Genomic DNA, 21,339 nt, shown 5'->3' on the forward strand with positions numbered 1-21,339 from the left:
AAGACACTAACATAAAATAAAGCAAAACTGGAAAAAGAAGCAACACGCAAAAATAAAAATTTTCCCAGCAACTATTACCCATCTTGGGAAGCTGGAATATTCTCTATCATAGTGTTGGCTAAGTGTTCCAGCTAGACAGTAGTTCTCTTTTACTGGATGGATTAGACTTCTTCACAAAGCCTTTTGGGAAGTACTCTAATAAGAAAAGAATACTCCTATATATAAAATCAAAACAAAACAAAACAAAACAAGAAGGACCCAGCAGTAGCACTGCTAGGAATTTACCCAAGGGACATATGAGTGCTGATGCATAGGAGCACATGTACCCCAATGTTCATAGCGGCACTCTCAACAATAGCCAAATCATGGAAAGAGCCTAAGTGTCCGTCAACGGAAGAATGGATCAAGAAGATGTGGTTTATCTATACAATGGAATACTACATGGCAATAAGAAAGAATGAAACCTGGCCATGTGTAGCAACATGGATGGACCTTGAGGGTGTTATGCTGAGCGAAATAAGTCAGGCAGAGAAGGACAGATACCATATATTTGCACATATAGGAGGATTAGGAGGAACTTAACGGAGGACTGTGAGGGAGAAGAAGGGGGAAAACTAGTGGGGGAGAGGGAGGGAGGCAAACCATGAGAGACTCTTGAATGATGAGAACAAACTGAGGGCAGATGGGGGTGGGGGTAGGGGAAGGGGGGTGATGGGCATGGAGGAGGGCACTTGTGGGGATGAGCACTGGGTGTTATATGGAAATCAACTTGAGAATAAACTATTAAAAAAAACAAGAAAGAAAGAGAGAAAGAAAAGGGCATAGATTAAGGCTTTTTAAAAGTGCTGATTAAATAATAAAGTAACTTAAAATATAAACAAAATGCTTATTAAGTGGAAGCTGGCCAGTTTTCAAGGCATAAATTAAAGCCCTTATCAAGTATTTTTTCCCTGGTTGTAAGTTTCTTGTCAATTACAGACAAACTGCTCAGACATTCAACCCACGTGGGCTGCCTGTGGGGCAGTTTATTTTTCCTTCTCACACCTGTGTTTAATGAGTAGCAGTTTTGCAAGCTTGGCTATTTTCACGGGAAGAAGATGGGAAGGATTTCATGCCAAAAAAAATAAAATCAAGAAACAAAACCACTGCAATTTATCTCTATCCAGCATTCCTATAGAAAGCCATGAAATAGAAAAGACACTATAGGCTCTTAAGGCAGAAAGTTCCAAAGGTCTCCAGTCAATGGCCTTCTCTTAACAGGACTGAAAGAGATTAAGAGCAGGATAAAAGTCAAAGGTTTTCAGGAAAAACAGCCCACCTTCCTTTAAAGTAACCTTTGGGTCAAGAAGTTATTTCTTATCAATGTTAAGATTTTTTTCCAATAGGCAAGGGTTTCGGCTAGGAAGGGTATTGTCTGTAATGTGTGTTTAGTCTTGAAATGCATTTTCACTTGGAAAAAATTACCTTTTCAATTTTATCCCATAAAATAAATTATGGGATAAATTATCCCATTTAAATCCTCTTTAAATGACTAGATCTGACACATTCTTTTGTGCTTAACCACAATCTTCAACTAATAAACTTAATTTAATTCAGATTTCCATAATTGCTCATAATCCTCAATAACCTCCTCTAGTAACAAAACATTCAACTAACACCCCCCTCCCCACCCACAAATAGGTGTGCTCCTTTTTCTTACTGAAATTTTAAGTTGCTTTAAATTCTGTGAAAATCCTATCACCACGGGACCTCCATGGAGAATCAAGGCACAGTCTTAAGTGAGAATTTGTTCTGTCTTGAAAAATACATGTCATCTCACAAACTGGGTTTCTTAAGAAGTTTCTGGTGTAGAGGACAGAATCCACTACTGTATTAAAGGGAAATTTCCTCTCCGAAAGATGAAGAAATGAGACTGCCTTTTATAGGGCTGCAGCTTCCCAGTAGTGTGTCCTTGAAACAAAGTCAGAAGAGGTACAAGTAAAAAGAATAAAGAAATACTACTTTTTGATCAATTAAAATAATAACTTTATCGAGGTGTAATTTACAAAATGCCATAATGTTCACTCGTTGGAAGTTACAACTCCATGATTTTTAGAAACTTTGCCAGGTTGCACCCTTCCCATCACAGTCTGGTTTTAGAACATTTACTTTCATCACCCCAGTAAGATTTCTTGTGCTCACTTACAGTTAATTTCTGGGCCCAGTCCCAGCCCCAGACACCTATGAATTTACTTTCTGTCTCCTTTGTCATACTTCCATCTCCAAACCGAGATGAGAAAAAGAAATCCAAGGATATATCATGCAAGTAGAAGGATACTATTTATTGAGAAACTCGCACTGTCCAAATAGTCTCCAGCATTCTTGGGAAATGCAAGGGAATCTTGGACCCCAGGCATATCAGTTGAGTTAGAACAGAGTCAGTAAGGTCTTCAATATTTAATTATCTCTCTAGTTAGAGATACTAGACTTACATAGTTACCGGGGATTTTGATAATGAAAGAATACCAAAGCAAGCTTTGTTATCTTAACTAAAGAAATGTCTCTGTCTCCAAAGTTTAAGAACAACAAAATTTCAAGTAAAAGGGTAAACTTCAAAACATCCCTATAAAATTCAGTCTCCTATTTTTATATTTTTGCTTCTAAGATATTAGAGATATAGTATTTCCTTAACCAAATTATATTTCACTAAGATTGAAATATACAAGTTTCTTCTGAAGTGTAAGATGGCCCTTTTTCCTCCAAGCTCTCATATGGATATTATTCTAATGTATTTTGAGTACAGTAAATATACCAAAATATCATGCTTTGGGTTGACAAAATACTGTTCTAACCACTTATTTCCTTCCCCCAGAATCTATGTATTTTAAGAAAGCTTTAGTTTCAGGTTTATCTTGCTTACATCCTGATTTCCAGGTATCCTTCCCTCTGGCTTCCCAGAAATTTACTAGGCATTTTACAAGGGGCCCTTTTATATTTGAAAGAGAAAACTGCCTTGTCAAATGATGGTGAGAAATTAAAAAAACAAACAAACAAATAAAAAAGTCTAACCCAGACAGGGCTCTAAATTTGGGGAAATCCATGGCACTCTCTCAACTTGAAATGTTGGCCACACAGATTACTCAAGAAGTTATTTTATACTACTTGTAAGAAACTGATATTTGCTGTGGGTTTATTTTTTAAAATCCGTGCATTAATAAAAACAAATGTTAGTTTTGTGTCTTTGATGTGTTGGGTATTTTATAACCATAGAGTTCTTTACCCCATGGCAGTTACTGGAGGTGGAACTTTTGGAGAAAAAAAGTACTTGCAGAAATAAACATTTTTTCCAGTACTTTTCATAGGTTCTCAAAGCAAACAGGTCTGCACCACGAGCATAAGTTCTGGAAGGCAGAGCTTTGAGTCGGGGTCTCTGAAGTTGCTGAAGAAAATTGTGGAGTCCTTCTTTTGAAGATCTTTTAAAGCGAGTGTGACTTGTGTTTGTCTGAAAACAAACTGATGTGATGAATTGCTCAATGCTAGTCTTCTCAGATTCCCTTTCAACCCCCTGCATTTAGAGGGAAAGAGGGAGAGACCTTAAATGGGAACTTTCCACATTCTTGGAATATATAACAATTGAATGTAGTTTTTTAAAAAAAAAAATTGCAGCAGGGGCCGGGGGAAGGGCATTCTGTGATGAAACTGAGATCTCCCAAAAGAAAATGCCAAATAAAAGCAAAGAAGGGACTATGGGAAGCCAAGTCTGTAAATGGTCTTTTCTAAGCTTTTAGTGAGTCAGACAAGATCTTTGCTTCTGTGTGCAACAGGCTTAGTGAACGTGGGCAAAGAGATGAAGACCTTTTTCTCCAGTTCACAGGTCGTCCCCGACTGATTTCACTTTGAGTGGAAACAGGCACCCCATCCCCAGGAAAGAGACTTCCCTGCACATTTCAAAAAGCAAACTGCTTCTTTGTCCTTCCGAAAAGAAAACTGAATCCACCCCACCCCCCACCCCCATCCTCCAGACACTGGCAGAACTTAGTAGAAGCTCATTAAAGAATCGCTTTTCCCCCTGCTCCCCGGGCCGACCTTTCTCAGAACACGGCAGGTACAACCTTGAAGGGGGAAGTCTTGAATGGGAAGTTGTGAAGGCAAAGAAAGAGAGTCCCGAGTCAGTGCACATTAGACCAAAGAGAGGGACCAGGAGGGAAGCCAGCCCCGCCCTGGGACTGTAAAGTCTACATTCCTACAGCTGCAAGGTGGTGGCTACTTTATGGTTTTTCCTCCCCCCAAAATACACTCCAGTGAGCAGACATTTTTTTTTTTTTTCTCAGAAGTGATGCAATTACTCAACTTCCCCCCACCCCAGTAAAAAAGAAAAGGAAAGGCGGGGGGTGTCTTGCAACCCCGTCGCCTCGCACAACTCCAGCCCCTCCCTTTCCTCCCAGTCTACCCCTTTCCAGCCGCTTCCCATCCCTCCCCCTCAGCCCCAAGAAAGTTTGACGACCGCAAAGGAAACCAAAAAAAAGTTCCCTAGCCCCACTCCTGGCGGGCGATCAGCATCTCTTTTGTTCGCTGCGAACCCACAGTTCCCCTGACGTCACCCGGAGTCCGGGCCAATCGGCGCGCGGTCGGCGGCGGCGGCGGGGGCCGGAGGGTGGGGGGAGCCGGGCGGTCCCTCCTCCCCGGCGCCCAGGGCCTCGCGGGGGGCGGGAGGGGACAGTCCCATATAAACCCTGGAGCTCGGGGTTCGGCCGCCCGCGCCGGCTGCGCTTTGCAGGGGGAAAAGGGGAAGCCCCAGGCGCGAGCGCAGGAGAGGGGACCTGCAGCCACAACTTCTCTCGTCCTCTCCTTCCCCTCTGTCCCTCGGGCCGTCCCCTTCCCCATCCCCTGGCCCCTACTTTCTTGGGGGCACCAACCCGCAGGAGGCACTGGAAACTCCTCCCGCAGTTTGCAAAGGGAGCCAAACTTGGTGGCAACTTGCCTTCTGGTGAGGGCGTCTCCCTCCCGCCCCGTCTCAAGATGCTCAGGGGTCCGGGGCCCCGGCTGCTGCTGCTGCTGCTGCTGCTGCTGGCCGTCCTGTCCCTGGGGACAGCGGTGCCCTCCACCGGAGCCTCGAAGAGCAGGAGGCAAGCTCAGCAAATCATTCAGCCCCAGACCCCAGTGGCTGTCAGCCAGAGCAAGCGTGAGTACTGACCTCGGGCTGAAACAGGCTGCCCCGGAGTGGGACCCTGAAGCCAACCAAAGTTGTGGCTGAAGTTTTGCGCGCGCGCGCGTGCGGTGTGTGTGTGTGTGTGTGTGTGTGTGTGTGTGTGTGCACGCCCTAATGAGAGAAACCGGGCGAGGACACAAAAGGCTCGGGTTTGAGTAGCCTGGTTCCGAGGGCCTTAGAATAAAATAATGCATTGGAGCGCAGGGGCTCCCGCAGCGCCTGGTCAGCGGTGCCCGTTAAAGTTGCCTTCCTGTGAATTCATCCAAACTTGCCTTTAAAGTGGAAACTGCCTTTACACTTTCCATTTGGTATTAGTGTGATCCTTACGCTTCAAATTTTCTTTGTTACTAAATGATTGGTTAAATATTTTCAAAATGGGGGTAGTAGGAAGGTGGCTAAATAGCTATATTGTTCCTAACTAACTTGAAAGCGATGTGATTGGTTCACAGTGCTTTGGGGCCCTTCAGGATACTTCTCCAACAACAGAGATCAGAATTCCTCTTCCAGTTTTTCAAAGACACACCCTCCCATAGCCTTGGTGAAAAGAAATTGATTAAAGTTGTCCTTTTTGACTTATTACCCCAAAAAAGCACTGAAGTCTTTGCATATTTTAAAATGTAATTCCAGGGTCCAGGTATCTGCTTTGCAAAATGTTTCCAATTCCTTTGATGTAGACCCCTGGCCAGATGGAAATGACATCATTGTATAACATTTAGCTAAGTTAAAAAGGGAAGGGGGGGAAGGAATACATAAATATCTACATGTACAAATTGTGGTTAACTCTTCAGATAGCTAATTTCTATCTATTTTAGAGTGGAGTATTCTGATGCCCTGATGATTAACTTATTTTTCTATGTTTGTTGCTTAGTCTCATCAATTTAGTTGTGCTAGAAAATTCCATAATTTGGAAAAAAAGAGGGGATGAAAATGTAATCACATTTTTCTTTAATCATTTATAGCTGGTTGTTATGACAATGGGAAACACTATCAGATAAACCAACAATGGGAGCGCACCTACCTAGGAAATGCCTTGGTTTGTACCTGTTATGGAGGGAGCCGAGGCTTTAACTGCGAGAGTAAACCTGAACGTAAGTGGGGGAGCCTGGCAGTTAGTATCTTTCAATATATAGAGAAGTGGGTGCTTGTTAATTAAACTTAGCATTGGTAATAAAAATATGTACACCATTTTCCAGTAGAATTGTCTATCATTTCGTCTTTAAATAACTGTTAATAACTGCTTTTATTTGCCTTTTACATGTTACGTCTTCCTTTAAAACTACTCAAATAGTTTCTTGAGTCTTCTTTTTAGTTTATTCTCTCCAAGTTTTTGATGAGAAAATGAAAGATTTTGTGTTCTCCTTCCAAAAAAAACCTGCCTATAAAATTTTAGTTTCTTAGGAAGGAATTTGAAATCTCAAACTGTAAGATTATGGGCCAGAAAACACTTCGGGCACCCTATTGTAAAGTGATTTGTCAGTCACACAAAACCAGGAGCCGTTTACTTCAAAGTTCTCGTTCTTTTATGACCTCTGTTCTGTTTCTTGTAAATTATAGCAACTCCTGGAGAGAAACAGTGATGAGGCTAAAATGGAAGGAGTAGGATTAAGAAATGACAGTGCCTGGTGGGAGGTGGAGATCTTCAAGTTGTTTGCTTTTCATGTGGACCTTGGTTTGAGTGAGTCAGAGATTAGAATGGAAGCCTTCCTTCACAATTTAGCCAGTCCTGAGGTAGTGCTTTATACAGCTTTTCCCTAAGGGCCTGAGAATCCTTTACAATAGAAATTAATTTACCAAAAATTAGAGACCTGGTCAAAGTTCAAAAGCTGAACTTCTGTGAAGCCTGCGGTAAAATCTACATCTCATATTTTAATGTTTTGCATACTTCCATAGCACTGTGCTACTCATAGAATGGAAATGTGAGTTTTTCTTTGGACGGGATCGGTGGAATAGAAAAGCTTTTACATATGTCAGGCTCATGTGGACTTTCCTTCTCTCCTCAGCTGAAGAGACTTGCTTTGACAAGTACACTGGGAACACTTACCGAGTGGGTGACACTTATGAGCGCCCTAAAGACTCCATGATCTGGGACTGTACCTGCATTGGAGCTGGGCGAGGGAGGATAAGCTGTACCATTGCGAGTAAGAAAGACATTCTGTAAAATGTCGCTGAAATATCATATAAATGAATTTCTCCATTACTGTCACTGTCACTGTCTGCTATCCATGACTGGATATTCCTAATTTGGGGCTTTACCCCAGGTGACCAGATGCTCTTAGGTGATCACACAATGGCTCCTGTGCGCAGGATGGAAACAGCATTTAGCTTGTATGGACTCGTAAGTACCAAGTGGATCTCCTGTGTTCCCTTTCAGTAAGATATGCTTGGAGGACTTGCTTATTTAATATTACCTGGACATCTTCAAGCTAGACTGATCAAGTGATTAGGAAGACGGTCAAGAAAAGTGAATTAGCCATTGTGTGGTCTGTTCTTCTTGCTTGTGATGCAGAGACCTCTTGAATTTCACAGAAACAGCCTGGCTTCTCTGTGACCTATAGAATTTCCCCAGGAAGCAAATCTCTCTGTTCCCAGGGATAATGTGGAATGGTTAGCCTACTAGTGTTTTCAACCTTTGGGGACTGTGTTGACTATCATTAATTCCCATTTAGCTAAGGCAGTCTTTTCATTATGATTCACTAGGCTACCTGTAGACTCAACATAGCATTTAGTGGAGTGCCTGAGTGGCTCAGACAGTTGGGCATCTGACTCTTGATTTCGACTCAGGTCATGATCCCAGGGTCATGGAATCGAGCCCCACATCAGGCTCCACACTGAGCATGGAGCCTGCTTAAGACTCTCTCTCTGCCTCTCTTCCCCCCCCCACACACACACACTCTGTCTCTTTCTCTGTCTCTCTCTAAACATAAATAAATAAATAAATAACGAAACAAAGATTTAGTTTGTTTAATCCATCTTTTAAGTATAAGTTACTTGAAAGGCATCTGTCCAAAGGAACAAAGCAGTCCTTTGTGGATAGACTCAATCAGCTTTTCCTGTACTTAATGTTAGGGTTTATTCAAGTTTATTGGCAATCTTATGAATCAGTGGTCCATAGTGTTTATAATCTAGTGGACAGTTCAGCCTCTGGATGTGCCACTGTGTTTAACAGGTTGGAAGAGTACCCAGGTTTACGCACTTGATAGGTGTGCATCTATGTGATTTTTACCAATGTGACTTTTTTTACTCTGGGGTAAAATATGGGTTCTCCCACTCATGAAAGCTGGAAAGCTATGTCCATTGCAGCCTTTTCATTCAGTCAGTCTCGACCTGTCTGCCAGCCTTTCTTTTCTGACTTAGGACCCAATTTCCTGTGATCTCTCTGAGGAACCAGGATTTATGACCTCTTTCTTTGCCATCAGTTTTCTGTGTGACTTCCCATCGTGCTTACACAAGACATTTAATTGAATGACCCAAAGTGACCAGACCTATTAACTTGCCCCCTGCCTTTGATGGGAAAGCTGTTCTCTTTTCTCACTTTGGCTAACCCAAGTACCTACCCTGGGTGGAACAGGAGACCTTTTCTTTTCTTTCTTCCTCTTTTTGTTTTTTTTCTTAAATATTCTCTCAAACATTTGCTTTTTATCTTAAACAGACCGTTGCCATGAAGGGGGTCAGTCCTACAAGATCGGTGACACATGGAGGAGACCACATGAGACAGGAGGTTACATGTTAGAGTGTGTGTGTCTTGGTAATGGAAAAGGCGAATGGACCTGCAAGCCAATAGGTATGTGGCTCTGAGGGATGACTGACAGGTGGGGAGGCACAGGCAAAATGTTGGGTGGACCACCAAATGCCATGTGGACATGAGATCTGAATTCCAATTTAAAAAATAACACAATGGAAATTTTATTTCAAATACTGAAATATTTCATACTCCATAGTCCTGAAGGAATCAGACCAAAAATTACTAACATTGGTAGAAGACTTAATTTTGTATAAGGACAAGATCAAATTGAAAGGTGTAGGAAAAAACCATTTATTTTGTCTAATATCTCATCTTTGCTTTCTCCTTGGTCAAGATATAAATGATTTAAAAGAAAAGAAAATGGCGTTTTGACATCTTTCTTTATTGGAACACGCTGGACTGAAACAATATTGTGTGTGCTCTGTCACATCTTGGTGGTTTTTTTTTCAAACTAAAAATTTTTGAGCTTCTTTTGGCCATAATCTTCAGATGAACTCTATAAATACAAATCTAAGTCTTTGCCTATAGATTTGAATATATAAATTGTTCTTGAATCAAAGACATTTTGTGTTGTAGTTGTTTTTACAGAAATCAGATTTTAAACAGCTTTCTTGTTTTTTTTAATGCATTCATAATTAAGATCATAATTGTGGGTGTTTAGTCCCCCACAGATGAATACATATACAGATCCTTTTCCCTCAAATACTTGTGTGAGAAAGGCTACTAGCTGAATATATATAGTCCATGTACTTATTAGGAGAATAGAATTTCCGCCTGCCGGCTCAGTTTGGGCTTTCTTTCTCTTTGGTTACTTCCTATGTGCTTAGTTACAGGGCGTGCCTTTCTTTTTGAACAGAGTACCACTTAAAAAAATGTGGCTGGATTTTTGCTTACACAATATACTTTAAATTACAAGGAGCCTCCACAATTCAAAATAACCCTTTTTCCCCTTGTTTTTTTATCCAAATTTCCTTACAGCTGAGAAATGTTTTGATCATGCTGCTGGAACTTCCTACGTTGTTGGAGAAACCTGGGAAAAGCCATATCAGGGCTGGATGATGGTGGATTGTACCTGTCTGGGGGAAGGCAGTGGACGTATCACCTGTACTTCTAGAAGTACGTCTTAGTTCTTTTACTCAAGATGAGGCGAGGTATTGTTTTCTGGATTCCTAGCGAGACCTGTAATGTGATGTCACTTAGAACACACCCAATACACCAGCATGTCTTGGTAACATTTGGATGTCAAGAAAGATTCCACAAGCAACTTACTCTGTTTCTTCAAAGAAAACTAGAAAGTTTTCGGCTATGAGTGACTAAGAAATTAGTCAATATGCATTGAAATGTCAAACATGCTGTGGACCTGAAGATAAGTTGCAAATGTTTGATTTAAGTGATCACTGAGATATTTTCCAAGTCTTAAGAGCAAAGAAATCATTAAAAATCACATGCAAATACATATTTGGGCATGTAGTTACTATTGACAGAGAATGGAGCAAGCTTTAAAGTTTTAGGTTTGCTTCTATGCTTGAAATTTAACCGGGGCGTATTCATTGGCAAAATTGATGAAAATAAAAAAGTATGTACAGGTTAAAATTATGTGCCTACCTGGGATTAAGGACAGTGTCCTACCCAAAGCACTTGAATAGGCTTCTTAGTGCCTTAAAGAAGCTGGCCTCTAGCACACCCGCTGCTCCTTCCAAGATTGCCTGGAGGCTCTACCTGTAGCCTTAGGGAGTCAAGCCTCCCCTTTTGAATTTTTCAAACCAACAGCAGCTAGTTTATTGAAGCAAAACAGCCATTAACTGTTGGTGTTATAAACAAATCCTAAGTCAAATCTAAATAAATTAAATCTATTTTGTTTATCCAGGTTCACGTATTTAACCATCTTAAAATGTTCACCCTCCAAATTTGAATTCTTTGCTGACAAAAAAAAAAAATGAGTCTTTCATGGAAAGTGGTAATAATTCTGGCAGAGTCCTTCCCAGAAACTTGCTGGTTCATTAGATCTTTTGAATTTAGAATGTTATAATGATCATCAGACTTTCAAGACCTTGGTGGCAATGTTTTAGCTCAAGACAAATTGGGCGTCTGACTCTATTTTCTTATCTATTATTTAAAGTTCTTCTACTAGCAAGCTTGGAGAACATTCTTCAAAGAAAAGTCATTTAGTCCATGCAATTTTGTAAGTCACCACTTTGTGCAGGATAGTATAGGATTGCAAAAAATGAATTGAACATTAGCCCACCCTCCAAAAAGCACTTACTAAGTAGGTCAGGGAGATGAGAAGGGCTATACATATTCATCTTCTACAAAGTACAATATTAAGGGCTTCAAGATAAATACATAAAAATAGTGCTATGGGGGTTCAGGGAAGGCAATACTTTTGTCTGGGGTTTGGAGAAAAGCTGTAATACCTTCATCCAGACCTCCATTCTGATGGTAGATCAATGTAGGTGTGTATTTGTGTGCCTTTATATCAACTGTCTAATTGCGGTCTCTCTCACCTAGTGCTGTGATTTTCTGATTCATACAGAAATCAAATCCTCTCTTCTCACATTGTAGCATATGGGCAAAACTGGATTTTAACTGAAACAATCTTATTTGCCAGATAATTGAACACATAGACTAATGGCAATTTAGTTACAAATTATCACTGTACATTAATAATTCCATTTTTCCTTGGAGGGTTCACAGTGAGCCATTCAAAAGAAGCCATTTGACTGGTAATTTTAAACAGGTATGTGTTGGGGAAGGACAGAAAAGAACATTTTAAAGAAGTTGGCAATCCTCTGAATTTTCTTACATAACAAATGAAGAAAGAGATGCTATTGTTTTTTTATAACTTCTTTGGGGCAGTTGGGGGAGACCTTTTGAAATCTACTTGCCTCCCTATTGTTTCTTGTTTTCTAAAGAAAGTCCCCTGTTGAAAGGCTGGCCATATACAGCAATTACTGGGAGAAAGATGGGAGAGCATGAGAAGGAAAGAGAGGGAAAAATAGAAAGTCAGAGAATGAATTCGGTCAAATTGTTTCACCAGTGTGAAAACAATTATTTTAAAAAACTTAATGGACTAAAGATGATGAAAAAGTACTTTGGCAAAGGGAAAGAGGAACGAGACTAAATCTCACAAAGTCACACATATCCCTTTCTGCTCTAACAAGTGGAATCCCATCTTTCAGAAGGTTGACACCTGTTGTACCAGAGCCACATATAAACATAACCCCGAAGAATAGCTCACCAAACTTTAAACCATTACCTTCCTTTTTCTCTTTCCTTTTTTTTTTTTTTTAATTTATTTCTCAGAGAGAGAGAGAGAGACAGCGTGAGCAGGGGAGAGTCAGAGAGAGAGGGAGACACAGAATCTGAAACAGGCTACAGGCCCTGAGCTGGCTGTCAGCACAGAGCCCAACATGGGGCTCGAACCCACCAACAGTGAGATCATGACCTGAGCTGAAGTCAGAGAGGCTTAACCGACTGAGCCACCCAGGCGCCCCTACATTCCTTTTTTAACGCTGACTCCGGCATTTGCCCAGCTTGACATGACATCTATATTGAAATGCTTCCTTTCTGATACAGACAGATGCAATGACCAGGACACCAGGACGTCCTACCGAATCGGAGACACCTGGAGCAAGAAAGATAATCGGGGGAACCTGCTCCAGTGCATCTGCACGGGCAACGGCAGAGGGGAGTGGAAGTGTGAGAGGCACGCGGCGCAGACCACATCTGCTGGTGAGGCACAGAACTAGCCAGAAATGGTAGCGCGTTTCAAAACCTTTGTCCGCAAATCCATCTTTCCTTTGATGTGCATTTGAGGATGAGTTGCAGTGTTTCTGGCTAATAACCCCAGTTCATTTCCAGCTTGCTAGTTGTTAACAACTTTGTTAATATCAGGTTTTAAATTTAAATAAAAATGAAATAAAAATAGATCTCGGGGGAACAAAAGCAGGCTTAGCCCCAAGAGATTAAACTGATGCTTAAGGCAATGCCAGTGTTAAAAATCCTACACAATTAATATATAGATAGATAGGTAGATAGGTTTCCATATATGCACACATATGCATTCACATGTATATGCATTTTTTATACCTAAAGTGCATTTTAATGGAAACAAAAGGGTTACAATGGGTTATGTGACTGCTCAGTTCTCCTGCTAGGAAAAGGGAAAAAAGTACATTTGTTCTTTTTCAGAATGGAATATATTTCCTTGTCCTGACATTCAGCTTTCTTTGTAGCGGAAACAATCCTTTATGCGTGGTTTCCATGCTCCAGCAAACTTTGTTGCATTCCATAAAATAATGCACAATCATTTTCTTCATGTATTGGCATTTACAATTTGAGAAATTCAGAAGAGGCCTAGGGACGAGAATGAATGACACAATGTCTAAAACATTAAAAAAAAGAAGAAGTTTTCATTATTTCTGGCATGAGAACAAGATCTTTGCATTGTTGCTTGTGTAAGAGTCTGAAGGCAGAAATATGGCGATCGCGGATGTGTGCTTCTGCTGTCATTCTTACTATGCTCTCACCGAGTTTTCACTGCATAATGTACTAGCATTATTGTTAGTTTCTCCTTCTGATGAATTTTCATCTTGTTCTGGGCATTTCCAAAGGTGAACAAGATTAGATTTGATAGCATCTTTGAGTTATTTGATTATTTTTATTTTATTTATTTATTTATTTATTTATTGAGAGAGAGAGAGAGAGAGTAGGTAAAGGGCAGAGGAGAGAGACAGACAGACAGAGAGAGAATCCCAAGCAGGCTCCATGCACAGTTTGGAGCCCGAAGCAGGGCTCCATCTCACAATGGTGAGATCATGATCTGAGCTGAAATTCAGAGTCAGGCACTTACTGATTGATCCACGAATGCATCCCACGTTTTTTGATTATTGTCAGTGAAATTACTGCTAACCAAAAAAGGAAAAGAAACAATTATAAATATCAATCTACTGAAATAGTTTATGTTCTCTTTTTTCCCCCTCTTCCAGCTCTGCTACTAAAATAGTTTAAATTAAAAGGGTAGTTGAGGCTTAACAGGATAAAGATTCAATAAATGTTATCTATTTTTATTAATATTACTAGTATTATATGGAAAAGGTTTTGTTCAAAAAAGTTTGAGAAGCATTGGGTTAAACAAAATGGAGCCTGATTCTATGGGATCTTTATGTTACTTTGTATTGTGGCTCTTTGGTGGAGGATATAAATACAGATGCCCGCTCTTTGGTGTGTATGACCTTGGGACCCACTGTATGCGAAGTGTCTTTGGGTTCTAGGGTTGAGCAGGGCTTAGGGAGATGCTGAATTCAGTCTACCAGTTATTTTGGCATCCATGCTGAATCTTCTTCTATGGGCCTGGCCTTTGGGGGAACAGATTTCCAAGAGTTTAAAGAAAAGATGAACATATTGTGCTGTCTTACTCTGAAAACAAAGCTGTGTTAAGAGGATTGATTGGGTTTAGAAACACACACACATGCACAAATTCCCAAATAATCCTGGGGGGAAACAAAATGTGGAAGGAGGAACAACTTCTAGAGAATCCAGAATGGCTGCCCAGGACACTTTCATTGAGCTCAGAGTTAAAGAGATGGCCACAGGTCTGCCGCAGGGTGTCAGGGACTTCTCAAAAACAATATTGCTAAAAGAAATGCCTGGTTATATTGAGTTTATAGAAGCTGCTAAAAGAGCAAGGGTGAGGCAGACCATTCCAGGAGAAGGGAAAAATATGAAGACAGCACAGGGTACAATGAGGGAATGAGACAAGGCCTACACCAAGGAAGGAAGTGGTCAGAAGCGAGTTGGAAGAACTTAAGCGTGGAGGATAATGAACCTGTGGACCATGTGCTTCCTGGATTGAGTGAGGAATTATTGAGGGCATCTGCTCTGTTGAGTGGCAGGATAATGTCTGTGACTTAGAAATACAATCCCAGTAGCTCCAGATGCGCTGGAAGATGGAGACCCTTTGGTTAGACTCTTACAGGTAATTTCCAAGGCTGAATGTAAAAGCTAACACAGAAAGGGAGGGGCGTTGCTTTTCAGTTCCAGGTCAGTAACACCATGGATTACAGAGTGATCTGTATGGGGCCCTGAAGATCCCAACTCCAGAAAATAGTTAGTTGGTTTCTCTTACCCAACTTTAGGACTTTCCTTTCTCATGCCCTTAGGATCTGGCTCCATCACAGATGTCCGAACCGCCATTTACCAGCCCCAGCCTCACCCCCAGCCTGTTCCATACGGTCACTGTGTCACAGACAGCGGTGTGGTTTACTCTGTGGGGATGCAGTGGCTGAAGACACAAGGAAATAAGCAAATGCTGTGCACTTGCCTGGGCAATGGTGTCAGCTGCCAAGAGACAGGTCTGTATTATCTTTTAAAAAAATAGTACTGATAACTTTTTATTATTTATTTTTTGAGAGGCAGTACATTCATTTACCAAAAAAAAAGAAACAACCAAAAACCAAAAAACAAAACAACCCAAAGTAAAACAATAAAACAAACAAGAAAAGCTTATAATCTTACCACCCTGTGATAACAACCAGGGTTGGCATTTCATATATTTTCTTCCAATCTTTTTAATCTATGTATTTTCTTTCCTGTAGTGCAGATTAAACTGCTATGTATTATCTTTATTTGTCTAAAATGTTGTTACAAAAGGGTTGCTTTCTGAATAGCAAATCAACCATATTTTGCACTCTGATTCTCAAATTTCTGGAGCTTTGTGATGTAAACATCTTTCAACAACCTAATGCTTTGCTTCTGGGCTACAAAGGTGGTAGTAACAATGATAGCGCTATAACTATAATTGGTGCTAACCAATAACAATTGGTACCCTTGACTTTTCCCCTAGAATAACCTCATGTATTAATTATTATGCCGCCAACAGAGTCCTCTAGATCCCTCCAGTATACTGTGAGCCGCATTATTAATTAACTAGTATTAATATACAATCGCAAATGGGGGAACTGAGGCATGGCAGCAAAGGTGACAACAAAGGACATGGGCAGAAGAACTCAGGTGTCACTCTGTTCACAAAAGATGGGTACGCTGAGTAATACATTTGGACTGACTAGGTGATTCTCTCCGCTGGCCGCTTGAGGGCACAAGCTTAGTCTCCATTAAGCTAAAAAGAAGCAGCTACTGGCAGGAGATGAATACAGCTCTATTTACTGTGTTGGTTCTGGTTGTGCTTGTAGCTGTAACGCAAACCTACGGTGGCAATTCAAACGGGGAGCCGTGTGTCTTACCATTCACCTACAACGGCAGGACTTTCTACTCCTGCACCACAGAGGGGCGACAGGATGGACATCTCTGGTGCAGCACAACTTCCAATTATGAGCAAGACCAGAAATACTCCTTCTGTACAGACCATACCGGTGAGTCTCCCAGGCGGAAAGCACAGCAGTGAGAAAACCCCATTTCCCATGCCCTATTTTTATTTGCCAGCCTTCTGGGCATTCATCTTGAGGCTGCAGAAGACATATCACTTTTATTCAGTCTGGACCCAGGAAACATGAAGCAGACTTAGCAGCTGAAGACCCTTCCACATTCCCTAGGACTCTTGGGAAATGACACTGAGGGGAAAGTCCTCCTGTTCAGTTATTTCTGACACACTGGGATTATGATGTGATTAAAGATATGGGCATATTAAAATCCGCTGGCAATCCCACAGGGCTAAAGAATACACAGGATGGATGCCTGAGTGCTTTAGCTTCTCTTCTGGTTAACACTGTTTTATTCAAAGCGAACATTTGATCTTTTCTCTTTTGGCTGGGAAAATGAGAGTGAAATTGGATTTAAATCTGTTTTGAAGGTGAAGGTGAATACGCTAAGGGAGCTTGCGACTCTATTATCAGGCATCCTGTATTCTGAGGTAGACTTCCTGTGAATTAGCTGCAGAGACCTGGCTCGCTCGGAACCGTCTTGTGGTAATTCCCTGCTGTACACTGAAGATCTCAGTTGTCATACTATTTTTTCCTATTTGTCTGTTATTCTGGGCAGTTTTGGTTCAGACTCGAGGTGGAAATTCCAATGGTGCCTTGTGCCACTTCCCCTTCCTGTACAACAACCATAACTACACAGACTGTACTTCTGAGGGCAGGAGAGACAATATGAAGTGGTGTGGAACGACGGAGAACTATGATGCTGACCAGAAGTTTGGATTCTGCCCCATGGCTGGTAAGACAAAGCCCTGTAGACACTCATTTATGCAGTAAGACAGAAGAATGGTGTCCAGTTTACTCCTATTTTACCCATTAAGTCTTAATTTTCAGACAGCATACAACTTCATAAGATATATTTATATTCATATAGCTATATATCATATATAGTTATATGTTATGTAACTATGTATATAATTATAAAATCCTTTTGATAGAATTGAATGTCTGAAAATATATAAATGCAATAAAAATACCTTTTTTAAAAGTCTGGAAATGTTGGGGCGCCTGGGTGGCTTAGTCGGTTAAGCGTCCGACTTTCGCTTAGGTCATGATCTCGCGGTTCGTGGGTTTGAGCCCCGCGTCGGGCTCTGTGCTTACTGCCAGCTCGGAGCCTGGAGCCTGTTTCAGTCTNAGCCCCGCGTCGGGCTCTGTGCTTACTGCCAGCTCGGAGCCTGGAGCCTGTTTCAGTCTGTGACTCCCTCTCTCTCTGACCCTCCCCTGCTCACGCTCTCTCTCTCTCTCTCTCTCTCTCCTAGAAATAAATAAAACATAAAAAAAAAAATTAAAAAAAAAAAGTCTGGAAATGCAAATTATTCACAGGTTTGTCGTTTGTAAAAAGCAAATAACTGAGTCACTTACAACATTTAATACATAGCTGCTGTAGTCACAGACCCATGATATTTACCACATAATTTTGATTTGATTAGAATAAGCTCTGTCACTTATTAAATATCAAAATGACCAAAACTGTATGCTTTCTATCAAGTATGGGATCTTTTCTTTTTTAAAGGGGGATCTAGTTTGTAAGGATAGAGAAAGGGGAGCCAATACCTGTTCTTTGTTTTCAAATTTCAAGAACCCCATAGATTACATTTATCCTGTTGTAGAGCCAAGAAGCTGTGTACTGTACTTCATTGAGTGTGAGGCCATGAAACATAAGAAAACTACTTAAGCTTTTATTTCTTTCAACACAAGAGAATGTCAGACTTAGAAGAAAACCATGCTCTAGCTTACAATTCTATACCCAAATGCATAGTTTCCCTTCGGGATAGAATAAGCTGGAAGTAGAAAAATTATGGGGCGGTAGTCAACACTGGTAGTACAACAATGGAAACCCTTTACGTGAATGTGTAGGCATTATCGTGGTTTGACATCCCCCAGTCTTTCCTGTAATTACCCCCTACATCATACTTCCCCTGTGGACTATGTTTGCTCTCTCTAGTACTCAAAGCTCTTCACATGCACAGAGCAGCCCTGAGACTTCGTTGAGGCACACTCAGACTGCTTTCCAACCAATTCTTGGCTATCCTATTATCCTAAGGACTGCACATACTGCGCATGTGTTTACACCTTGTGAACATTTCTCCATACATTTCTATACAGCCCACGAGGAAATCTGCACAACCAATGAAGGGGTCATGTATCGCATTGGAGATCAGTGGGACAAACAGCATGATATGGGCCACATGATGAGGTGCACATGTGTTGGGAATGGTCGTGGAGAATGGACTTGTGTCGCCTACTCTCAGCTCCGAGGTATGCTTGCTTATTTATTAATGAGAGCATGTGAGAGGACCAAAACTACAGAGAGGACCAAGTTTGTTTATGAAAACTTATACTTTCCAAAAAGCAGGAGAGGAAATGTGTGATGCCACACCATTAGTCTTCTGTGCTGGATAAGTTTGTCATGTTAGGCAGCCAGTGGAGAGAAGCTGGCAGAACACTTCTAAAATTCTGAAACATTCCCAGGATGTAAGTATTCAGGCTGAGCTGAGAAGATGACTTCAAAGGCTAGAACACAATTATTTGATCCTGTTAGCTTTTAGTTACGCCATTGGATTCATGTCTAGAAAAGATTGAATCATTTCTGTAAAGAAAAGAGACTTTGCTCTTCTAAAAACAGATCCTTGCAGATCCAAATTGAAGGTGACAATCAGAGAGACCTATTTCTTTTGCTCAGCTCAGTTTTTTTCCTTTGGATCCTGGAATATAATACAGGGATGTCGATTTATGAAAACAATTTTGGTACTTCTGTTTCTCTGATTCAAAGAGTATGATTTGGGTAGAACTCTAAACTAATAAATAGTCCATATAACTGGTGTGTTGACATTGGCCTGAACTTGTTCTCCTTTGTGGGTAACACAATCCAGGATTAATAATAAATTCATATGATGTTGCAGAACAGAAAGGAAAGACATACAGACTAACTCTTCATTTTACAGAGGAAGGAGCTGAGACCCAAAAAGGGAAAGTAATTTTCTCAGGATCTCTCAGAGAGTTAGGAACACAGTTGGCCTACGTTTGTGCGCGTGTGTGTTTAATTTCACAAAGGCCATCGATGTTATTTTATTTCCCAAATCCAAATATCTCCCCGCCCCGGCCATTCCAGAGATCAGACCATCACACCATTCTGGGTACTCCATAAGTATGTTTAATCCTCTTCCTATTTCTCACAGCAAGCAGAGATCTAAAGGACATTATCAATGTAGCAAGGACTTTTCCAAAAGTAAAACATACACTTGTTTAAAAATTACCTTTCCGCAGAAAGGTATATTTTACCACATTCTTTAGGTGTATAGACTTTGACCTCCGATATTTAAGTTTATAAAAAAGTTGATAAGAGAGAGAATTATTTTTTCCAAATACTGTATTCCTGGCTAAGCTTTGAAAAAATGTTCAATCTATGCTAGTAAGAAAGTTATTTTAGTGGGAGGTGTTGATATTTTAGTGAGGAAAAGACTGTATGCTTTGTAAAGCATGGCTTTTTAAAATTTTTTCATCATGAAACTTAAAAAGTTCTCCACCATCCCACTTTCTCCTAAACAGATCAGTGCATTGTTGATGATATCACCTACAACGTGAATGACACATTCCACAAGCGTCATGAAGAAGGGCACATGCTGAATTGTACCTGTTTTGGTCAGGGCCGGGGCAGATGGAAGTGCGATCCTGTTGGTAATTAGCCTTGTGTCTTTAGGTGGTTTTGGACGCTGGGACTAGTTAGCAGGTTTCAGATAAGGAGACCATTTAATATTACATATGGAAGTTGACTCCATTGACTTTGATCAATGGCTTGCAGAGAGCTTTGCAAAGTCTTTTCTCTAATCATGGACCAATATATCAACTTGATATTGGCAGTTATCTATTTTTGTTGAGTTTGGTAAAACATGCAGGTTTATTTTAATGGAATGGAATAATTCTTTGGTTCTGAATCATAAAGAGAATCCGTGTTATGAAAGAGAACTTTGCTGACTGTGCAATAACATGGGCAAGTGAGCATGCCAGTAAATACCTCCCTCCAAAGGCTTTATTTTTCTTGGCTGCCCTTTATACCAGATCTAAGCAAATAGTGAAGGTTGAGCCTTAAAAGACCTGTGTGGCCAGCTCTAAGGTAATCCATTAATATTCCCTTACCAAAGGAGACCTGCTGCTCACTAAGAAAACAAACTGATCAGATGAGTTTGTTTGACATGAGATTATCAAAGCTGAGAGAGAAGAGTGAGAGGTTTTCTTAGAAACTGCTCAGCAAGTAGTCATAGGTAAAATCAGTTCATCCATGGGCATGTAAAATTAAATACTCCAGAATTTAAAGAGGTATATAAAGTGATCCTTTGTTCTTACTATTCAAATGGTAAATCAGCTGCATCGATATAGGCTGAATATAATATCTAATTTATTTTCACTTTTCTAAAATTGATAATTCAGAATGTTAGTATATACTGAAAGCTAAATCATAATTTTTTTTGAGAAATATTATGTTTTTAAAAGAAAGCTCAACATTTCTCCCACTGAGTACTTTTTTTCTTTTCTTTTTTTTTTTCTTAACTACCAATTGCCCTGTAAGGTAAAGGATACGAACAAAACATTTTGTAACCACATATATTTGTAAGGACAGTTGCCTCTCTGCCTCTCCCCAGCTCATGCTCTGTTTTCTCTGTCTCTCTTAAAAGTAAAAAACATTAAAAAAATTGTTAAACATAAGGACAGTTGCAAGTTTCCATTAAAAGTAAGAATATATGGTCTGAAAATTAAGAAAAAATGGGGGAAGGCATCTGGGTTCAGTTCGCTGAGCATCTTGACTTCAGCTCAGGTCATGATCTCATAGTTCAAGGGTTTGAGCCTTGCATCAGGCTCTGTGCTGAAAGCTCAGAGCCTGGAGCCTACTTCAGATTCTGTGTCTCCCTCTCTATCTGCCCCTCCCCTCCTCACACTCTGTGTGTCTCTCTCTCAAAGATAAATAAGCATTAAAAAAA

General features: G+C 40.6%; 1 protein-coding gene across 13 annotated transcripts in view; it reads left to right on the plus strand.

Moving 5' to 3' along the window:
• Positions 1 to 4,730: 4,730 nt before the first annotated feature.
• FN1 (fibronectin 1) overlaps positions 4,731 to 21,339 on the plus strand; it is a 68,071-nt gene continuing 51,462 nt past the window's right edge. For 12 of the 13 annotated variants that reach the window (XM_039233111.1, XM_039233112.1, XM_039233118.1 and 9 more), the window contains exons 1-11: positions 4,875 to 5,161; positions 6,148 to 6,276; positions 7,189 to 7,326; positions 8,838 to 8,969; positions 9,909 to 10,046; positions 12,507 to 12,662; positions 15,092 to 15,283; positions 16,121 to 16,300; positions 16,926 to 17,102; positions 18,470 to 18,622; positions 19,913 to 20,041. In XM_039233111.1, coding sequence (XP_039089042.1) covers positions 4,999 to 5,161; positions 6,148 to 6,276; positions 7,189 to 7,326; positions 8,838 to 8,969; positions 9,909 to 10,046; positions 12,507 to 12,662; positions 15,092 to 15,283; positions 16,121 to 16,300; positions 16,926 to 17,102; positions 18,470 to 18,622; positions 19,913 to 20,041 — 1,687 coding nt within the window. In that variant the 5' untranslated portion in view covers positions 4,875 to 4,998. Of the gene's footprint in view, positions 5,162 to 6,147; positions 6,277 to 7,188; positions 7,327 to 8,837; positions 8,970 to 9,908; positions 10,047 to 12,506; positions 12,663 to 15,091; positions 15,284 to 16,120; positions 16,301 to 16,925; positions 17,103 to 18,469; positions 18,623 to 19,912; positions 20,042 to 21,339 lie in introns of all 13 variants that reach the window. The other variant, XM_039233123.1, reaches the window with a different exon arrangement.

Source organism: Hyaena hyaena, unplaced genomic scaffold, assembly GCF_003009895.1.
Source record: "Hyaena hyaena isolate Hyena2069 unplaced genomic scaffold, ASM300989v1 scaffold_71, whole genome shotgun sequence".
NCBI classification, from domain to species: Eukaryota; Metazoa; Chordata; class Mammalia; order Carnivora; family Hyaenidae; genus Hyaena; species Hyaena hyaena.